The 9160-nt window shown below is 45.2% G+C and overlaps 1 protein-coding gene across 1 annotated transcript in view; it reads left to right on the top strand.

The window, feature by feature from the left end:
* Window positions 1-745: 745 nt before the first annotated feature.
* Window positions 746-9160, top strand: part of LOC128810357 (unconventional myosin-X-like) — a gene marked incomplete at its 5' end in the record, with an annotated part of 73774 nt that continues 65359 nt past the window's right edge. The window contains 2 exons of the mRNA XM_053983156.1: window positions 746-865; window positions 5995-6153. Of these exons, the coding sequence (XP_053839131.1) occupies window positions 746-865; window positions 5995-6153 (279 nt within the window). The remainder of the gene's footprint in view (window positions 866-5994; window positions 6154-9160) is intronic.

The following is a 9160-nucleotide window of genomic DNA, read 5'->3' as shown; positions in this document are numbered from 1 at the left end:
ACAGGCAGAAGAGGCCAATCCAGCAAACTTGTTTTCCATATTATTTTGGTAGGCAAGCTATGAGATCTACCTGCCCTGCAGATCCCTGCCTGTGTGTTACCAGAAATCTGGGTTTGTGCTCAGACTTGTCTTGAGAGACATGGAGAAGTTTAAGATGTTGTAATGTACGTGAAACGTCATATATAAAAACAGATAAAAACACCAGTGCATACATACATCAGACATAAGGACCATTGTTTATACATCAGTGTATATATACATCAGAGAAACACTCAGGTCATTTACCAAAGGAGGCTCTTGCCAGAGTTTGCAAACAAAGCTCTGTGAAATCCTCTTAGCTGGAGATTTCTGGAAGCATTTTGACTTACAATGATGCGTGGGTGTATTGTTTACATTATAAACATGCTTTATTTATATTTTCTATTATTATTATAGCATGACTTTAATGACCAGCTATTCCAAGTTTTAAAATATTTAGACAGTCAAACCAACTATTCTCTGTGTTGGTATCTTTCTATAAAAATTGGTGTTTCTTTACTTTAGTTTCCGCATGAAGCTCATTAAAACTGCTTTTTCTTCCGCTCATGCTACATTAAGAAAAAACAAAACCAATTTCTCTGAAAATATAAGTAGGAGTTACTTAAATATTTTAAGCAGCTGTAGCTTGGAAGTAGCCTCTGAATAGTGCAGCTTCCCCCAGCTTTCCTTGGGTGCACATCTCACAGGCTCCAGTTCTTTCTAATGGGATGTCTTCTGGTTTTTGCAGGGTGCCAGGGTATGGCTGCAGGAGCAGGACCAGCTGCAGCCATGCACTGTTGGCTTGTGTGCCAATGGAAATGTTCTCTTCACCTCAGATTATGGCATGGTAAGTGAAGTTTGCATGAGTTTGTAGCCTATGCCAAGCTGTAAGATGGACTTCTTGGTTTTGCATGACCATCATGTTGAAATTTATCAATGGAAATGCTGCAATTCTCTCTGAAACTGACCTGGCTCTGTTATGCCAAAGATGTAACAAATGTTAAAAAGAAAATATTGTTCTTGTTCTCTTCATTTCTCTGCCTGCCTCACTTTTCTTGGTTTCCCTTGTGCCATCTTTAACAGCCTAACAAAATCATCATATTGGTTAAATGCTCCTGGAAGGAGGCAGCTCCAATAACCAAGCAGCCCTTCCTGCCAAGCTGTGCCACTCTCAGGGTGCTTGTGCTCACCACCAGCTGCTTCAGCAGCTTTTGCTGTCAGCCCTTTGGGCCAGGGGCTCGTTGCAGTGGGCTCCCTGTGCCAGGCAGTGTGTAAAGGCAGCAGGGATGCACAGCTCAACAAGGCAGCCAAGCTCCCCTGAGAGCAGAGCTCTCTAACAGTGATAAGAACAAGTTTCTTTCCTGCCCGATTTCCAGCCCTGTGCTGCTTGTGGTTCCCTGGTGCATCTACTGCAGCACTCATGGAATAATATTGGTAGGAAGGGACCTCTGGGGATCATCCAAGTCCTCAGTGAGTCAGCTCACCTGGCTAACCCTGGGAATGCTATCCACAGCCTTCAGGGAGGTTCTTGGCGAGTCAGACTGGTGCCTGGGCTGGGAGGAGGGTGGGGAAATGGGCAGGACTGTGCCCTCCAGCAGTTCTCACCTGCTCAGCTGTTCTGGTGAATGGGCCCTGCAGGTGGCTGCTTTGTTACAGAAAAATGGACAGGTTTTCTTCAGCCTCTTACCTGGCAAACAAAGGAGGTCACAGGAGGAAAGGGGATTTAGAACTCTGGTTTGTGAAGTCAGTGGTAGGACCGTCGTGTTTTTCAGTCTTGCCTTGAAAGATTTGAAGTCATCATTCTTTTATAAAGAGCCTGATTTGTTTCTCAGAGATGGAAATTCCCCTAGTAAACACAGATTTTTTTTTTTTAATCTGGTTACTGTAGTCTCTTAGACCCCTTCTTGAGGAGTTGACTTGTTTTGGGAGGGCTGGATATCACTAACACATTTTAAGGGATTGTGGGTAATGCAGCAGCCTCCAGAGGGACAAAAAATGTTGACAGTACTTCTGTGACTTTCTCAGTTCTGTCTCTTCTGACATGCTGCTGTGGCCTTGCAAAATCTTTAAAACCTATCTGGCACATTTGAAAGGACACCAGAAATCCCACTTTAGATCTGTCTGTGTGGGTGCACCCACCTCCAGCCTGTGCCCTGTATGCTGGAAAAGATGCTCAGGATATCCTCAGGATAATGCTCGGTGGCTTCCAGGTATGGAAAAAAAAAAGCTGGGTTTAGGTTTTTTTCTTCCATGAAACAAGAAACCACTAGGCTGGAGTAAAAGCTCATGGTGATCATTAAAGGGCTTTCTTTATTATAGTGCCACCCACAAGAGCTGTCCTGCTGTGTGAAGCTGTGTGCTTCCCTCACCTGTCACATTCATTGCTTCATACCTGTAGGAGGGACTGGCAGTCCTACCCTGGGTGAGAACTCTGATAAATGTCTTCACTTTGGGTTGGATGGGGCAGTTGATCCCTCTGATTTTTAGGGCCCCCAAATCTAGTGTCCTCATGTTTGCTGTGGCCCAGCATCCCTGCAGCTCTTGCAGCTCTGAGGTAAGAAGTCCAGTCATGCTTCAAAGCTTTTGTCATTTGTTTTCACTTCCTTGCAATCACCTCAAGCAATAAATCCATCAAAAATGTGACTTCCTGGGAGGAAAGGAGGAGCTTTGCTTATGAAACACAAGATTGGAAACCACGATCCAGACAAAACAGCCAAATGCTTTATGGATAAACTAACTTGGATGCCAGGTGGGAGCTTTGCTTATGTGCTCAGGATGGCACTAATGGATGGAATTGAGTTTGAAAAGGAATCATTTCTCCCTTGCTGAGCCCGGTGAGCAGCACTGGCAAGCCTCGTCTTGGCTTGTTTGCTGCCCAGATTTTGCTTTATTCCTGGCCATTGCAGGGCCTTGGAGAGAGTCATGGTCATTTTACCCTCACTTTGGGCTAAATCTGAGGCAAATTGAGTTTATCACTGGTGAGAAAGTAGAAATCTTTGGCTGTGAGGTGCCTGTTAGACTCAAAGCTGATTATTTTCCTTCCCAAAAATAAACATCTGCTTATTAACACCGATAACTTTATGTTCTATATATTAGTTTGTTAAAAAAGAGATATTCTGGGGGCAACTTTGCTGAGAGATCAGTTTGCCTGAGTTCTTCCTTGCTTCAGGAAAAATCAGCTATCATATTCAGCTCAGTAGTGCTGAACATCAGCCTGGCATACCCTTCCTGGAAGAGGATGATGGGAGAGGATCTTTGAAATTGCTCTCCCGGCAGATTGCTGGAAGCATCCAGGGCTGAGCAGTGGGGTAACAAAAGCTTCCTTACTGGGACTCTGAGAGTGGAGCATCATCCTGTTTGTGTCTCAAACCTCTGAGCTCCTTGAAGAAAGTCACTTTGACAGTCTTGGGACATGTCCAGGAGCATGGATGGTCCTTGCAGCCTGTTGGTGATACAGAGACTGGAAAAGCTACCCTCTTCCCTGGAAACCAGAGAACAAATGAAAAGTCAGCTTTCTTCCAGTGCCAGGGAAGACCTGAAAACTCTCCCACATGTGACAAGTGTCTTCCAGAGGCACAGAGCCATCACCTCCCAAACCCCAGTGGGGCTGGACGCCCCAATCAAGTGGCTCAAGACAGGTATAACGGGTGATTTTCCAAGCCCTACTAATCATTTCCTTGTGTATTTAGCACCCCTGTTCCTCTTCAGGATTCCATTTTCTCCTACGTTGTCTACAGGAACAGGGAAATCAGCTCTGATGCATCACTTTTCATGCATAGCAGCCTCTGGGCACAGGTACTGCCAGCTGCCTGGTATCTTTTAGGACTCTTGTCCACTCAGCTTTTTGTCTAAATGTTTTCTTAATGTTTCTCTTCTGGACCAAATGGCTGCAAGTGCTGACAGAGCAATAGTAAATGAGTAAGTACCAGGCAGTTATAAGGGAAGATCACGTCATACTGTTTTTTACTTGTTCTTTTCCAAATTTTGTGTAAGTCAGCGGACAAGAGAGAGCCAGGGTCATTTGCTGCCTCCTGGTTTGAAAGTGCTGTACTGATTTTGTTCCTGACAGTCCAGTTCATGTCATGCATCTGCAGCTTGTGCTCTCTCCTGAATTTAATTGTCCTGTTCTCCCTTTCTGCTCCCTCAGTTTTCTTGTGAAAGTGCTTGAGGTCTCCGTTCTGAAGAAGAAAAAAATGTTTTTCTTTTTTTAGGGTCATGCTTGCAAAGGGGGGGGTCCTTCTGCTGGCAGTCAGACCTCTCTGACACTCAGGAGCAGAACTGGTGTGGAGAGGCCTGGAGAGAGCCTTTTTGCTGGACTGGACTTTGTTTTACACTGATCATGAACTGTGTATTTTTAAAAGCCTCCTGGCTGGTGAAAGAAGTGGGCTGTGAAGGAGTCTGCCAGTGGAAGAGACCGAGTAGTCCTTGCCATACAGGTGTGACTGGTCAGAAACGGGGCGAACACACTTGAGGGACTGAGCCAGCTTCTCCTCCCCAGCTCCCTCCTGGAACAGAGCTGCTCTCGTGGTTGTGCATCATGGTGATCTTGTAAGGGATGCTGTGCTGGGTTATTGGAGCCCTGCACTGGCGGGTGCAGGCTCAGAGCCCTGAAGGGTGAGCACCTGCAGTGTGCTGCAGCTGTGAGCGCCCTGCAAGGGACTCCAGGGGTGGCTCGCTGGAGGGGGCTGGGTGACCTCATTCTGTCTGCAGCCTGCAGCTGCAGGGACGGCCTCTCCCCAGCACTGACGGCAGCCTGAGCACTGCAAGGAGGTGGGCAGGAGAAACCAGTTAGAGCAAGGCTACAGATTAGAGTTGGTTCTCTATGGAGCCCATCAGTTTCTTGCTGGCACTCTGGTGGGCTGACAAGCAGGGATGGAAATGAGGTAGAGACCAGAGCCCCGGGAGAGGAGGAAAAGCACAAGATTCTTTGGAATTGGGATTCTTTGGAGGGGTTGCTGTGGACCAGTTTACTTCTCCAGGATGCCTATATGAAGTCTCCCATCTGTCTCTCTTTGGGTCTTACCATCTAGCACAGCTTTGGATGCTGGGTGGGAGATGGCACATGGCTGAATCCAAGAGTGGGAAGCAACTGAAATAACTTGCGTGAAATGCCAGCATCGTGCTTGAGGAGGAGGAAAGGAGGGCTGGGATGTGCATGTGGTGGAGGGGAACAGTCACATAATCTCAGCTGTGTTGAAAGGGGGTGAAGGAGATGGCCTGATAACTGAAGAGTGGGTTATTGAGGAGGAGAAAGCTCTGGCAGGAGGAAGGATGCAGCACTTGAGGCAAGATGAGTGCAACTGCACAGAGATGAGTACTTCCTAGAGCAATGATAGAAGTTAATAGGTGTCACTGTACAAATATTTTGAAAGCTGTATCATACACATACGTGTCATCACACAGAGAGAATGTCACTGCTTTATTTGGCTTCTCATGTGCTTTGCTTTCTTTTGCTCTTGAGATGACAAACTCTTCCAGATGCTCTCTGGCTGCTGCTATGGAGAGTGCAGGGCCAAACTTGGAATGTGAATTAGCTTTTCTTCTACTTCCCCATGGTCAGAGACATGACATCACCTGTGTTTTTTGTGAAAGACTGTCCTGGTCTCTTGGGAGCAGCTGCCATCATTATTCACAGTCATGGCTGCAGTGTGTAATACCTGTCTAGCCTAGCAGCTGGAGGCTGGTACTTTGCTCCTGTTAAGGGGAAATTAAGTAACCTTGTGTTGATTTGTCCCCATCAGTAGTGAGAGATTGACTGTGGAGCAAAAGAAGGGAGTATGCTGTATAGTTTCTGGCCAGAGGGCTCAAATATGTAGGAACAGGAAGGGAAGGATGACTCTAAAAGTAGGGAGCAGATCTGTGTCTTGTTAATTTCTTTTTCCAGTGCCAAAATATAAAGGTGCACATTTCTGGTAGGAAATCAGACCGTGTGCCCAGGTGTCATTAGCTTACTTGTCCTTCTTCCCATTCTTCCAGGTGTTCCAGTACCCCAAGGCCACCCTTTCCAGAGAAAAGGTCTTACCCATGCACCAGACCAGCATTGATGGGGTAGAAGACATGTCCAAGCTGGGAGATCTGCATGAAGCTGCCATCCTGCTTAACCTTCACCAGCGCTACCAACAGGGTAACATCTATGTAAGTGCTCCTCCCTTTTGACTTAATGGTTTCTGTTTAGCTTCAGGGCTGGCACTTTGCACGTGAAGTACTGATGTTATCCTTGTCTCTTGAGGATAGGAATTGGAGGGGATTTCCTGCCTTTGCCAGCTCCATCATCCCTGTGAGGTCGTACTGTTTTCAGAGGGGCCTCTTTGCCTCTGTGGAGGAACTTCCAAAACATGAATGTTCACCTCTGAGCTTCGTGGCAGTTGTGCTGCTCTGTGTACTCTGTGTGGACATCCATGTTTGATAAGCTGTCATTTACATTCCCCAGGTTCCCCATTATGGCTGTTCCATGGTTTATAAGGCCAAGCAGACTGAAAAGTGCAACATATGCAGGTGGTTGCTGAGTATCCCTCCTGATCCAGACAGACAAAGATACTGCCTAACAAAACTAGGAATGCAAGCCTGTTGCCTAACTCTTCCGCTTTTACATGCAGTTGTGTCTTTTGGTTTTTTTTTGGTTTTTTTTTTTTTTTTTGGTTTTTTTTTGGTTTTTTTTGATTGCTCTGCTCTCCTTGCACAGATGAATGAATATGAATACTCATAGCATCTCTTGATTTCCCTCTCAGGAAGGAGACAAGTGGTAGGAAGGGGACTTGTGAGGAAAAGCACATGTGGGACAAGACATCCCTGAACTGCTGGGATGGCAGTGCTCTGCTAAGACTTGGAGAGAACAAGGAAGATAGATTACAAAGACTGTCTTACCTTGCATGTCCGTGCAATGTGCACGCAGACTTTTCAGAATATGACAGAAAAAATGTAAATCTGTCTATGTTGCATAGCAACCGTTATCAAGGCAACCAAACCATATGCACCTGTATTCCAGTAAATTATCAGTAAAGTGACCCTGTTTATGAACCACCTTCTGCACTGGATGCAGAGGAGACTGTAAATTATCTTTTTTTTTCCTCTTTTTCTGTAGACACCTTTGCCTGTCTGTTAACACAGCCTTGTGACCCTGTGGCAGTATCCATGTGCACACACTATTTTGATGGCCCATATCCTTGCTGCTCTTCTTGTCCTGTGTTTGCCACATGCAATGTGTTTGTTCAGCTTTTTACCCATTTGGGTATATTCCTCCTGTTCTTCTTCCTCACACCTTAAAATGCAATGCAGGATTCTCTTTTCAGTCTGTGCCTTGTACCAGAAATGCCACGACACCAGTAGTGTCATAGCAGCCGTACCTCCTTAAGCCTTCCAGCTAGCTCTGATGTGGCATTCCTTCTCTTATTCAGCATTAGTTCTGTGCCTTTTCCATCTGTGCATAAAGGTGTTAAAGTTTAACACCTTTACACCTTGTTTTTTGCCTTTGCTTAGTGCATGAATCTCAGATGTGCATCTTGGGCCTGAAATTTTTGGAGATGTGTGAAGGGGCTCTGTGACATGCTCAGCACTGGGAAGAACCCCTCAGTGTAGGATTATTACCCCACCATGAGCTCCTAAAGGAAATCCTTTCTGATCAGGGAGTGTAGGTAGCAGTATATCTAGACTGGTCTGGCACCCATAATTAATTTACTACAGCAATACTGACAAGTTTAACAGTGCCTTTTGTTTTCCAGATAAATACTATTTGAGCTCTACCCAACTGTTGAAGGAAATTATGTGAGCACGGCAACAGCCTGCATCTTTCCTCTTCATTCTTACAATTCCTTTATTGCTTAATAAAAGTAGACCCAACATAATGTGAGTGATGTAGAAATGAGCCAGGGGCTGTACTGCCACATTTTGTGCTGTCCTTAGCAAAGCCATGCCTAACCATCCAAGTAGGATCTATTGTCCTGAGAAGTAGACTTGCCACATGTGGCTTGTCCTGCTCTGGAGAGTCCTTTGGGGGCAATTATTTTGCTGATAGAGTAGCTGGTATGTACATGGTTTTACTGTTACTAAAAATTATGGATAGAAATTGTCTATAAAGGAATGCATGTGATGAGGAGACTGCAACTGGGTGGTGGAAAAGTTTTCTAGGAACACCTTTGAAACATCTTTGAACACATCTCTTTGAAAGAGATGGCTGTACTGGAAGAAGTTCTGGAAAGGACTTTCCAGAAGTTCTCTGGAAAGGAACTCTGTTCCTAGTGAAATTACAATGGAAAATGCAAACTGAAACATCTGAGAAGAAAAGATGCTGTGAAGGTCTGGGAGAAGAGTTAGAATGGATATTTCTGTCTTGTAGTCTTTGGACAATGCCTGTTCCTCAGCTGCTTGTACAATGCCTTTTTTTCCAGTTCATGTTTTGACACTCAATGCTTTCCTCTCTCTCTCTCTCCACCTCTCTGGCCAAAGATCATCTGCTTGCTTATTGCTTTCATTACCAATTAATTATATTTCTGCCCACAAAGGTCCCTGTCAGAGGGTCCTCAGGACTTGATCCATGATAGTGTGTTTATACTGATAATGCAATTTGATCTAGGTGATTTCTGCCCCCCCCCCCACCCCCCCAATGATCTCTGAGTGCTGCTTTAATAAATGAGTTTTAAATATTTTGGTGACTACAGCATCTTATCAGTCTGGCTTCTGGCTTCAGAGCTTGGCATTGCTATAACCTCAGATTTCATTTGGCCTGATGAGTCTTCTGTGTCACCACGTGTTTAATTTACAGCTTCTCCAGTAGATTCATTCAAATGCTTTTATATCTGATGGTGACTTGTAGTTAGTTCATGGTTTGGAAAGAATGCTAGGTGTTGTCCCTGACCACAAATCTTGGCACCTCCTGCAGCAATCTTAAGTGTTTACTCGGTCATGTCTGCTAAGAATGGGCATTCCTTGAGTAGAGCAGTCCAAGATGTCCCTCTGAGGGGGGCCACCACACCAGCAGCATGGATGTTGACCGTATTACAAAGCCATCATTAGGAGAGAGGTGGCACCATTGCTCTGAACTGCAGCTCTGAGAATAACTGGATTTGAGCTGGTTGGCTGAACAGAAAAAGTCATGCCCCAAAAAGCAATATTAATTTCCTTTTCACTGCACAAAATAATATATTTG

The sequence above is a fragment of the Vidua macroura genome, chromosome 7 (genome assembly GCF_024509145.1).
Source record: "Vidua macroura isolate BioBank_ID:100142 chromosome 7, ASM2450914v1, whole genome shotgun sequence".
Taxonomy (NCBI): domain Eukaryota; kingdom Metazoa; phylum Chordata; class Aves; order Passeriformes; family Viduidae; genus Vidua; species Vidua macroura.
Note: the sequence above shows the minus strand (reverse complement) of the source record. Positions and strands in the feature narration are given on the sequence as shown.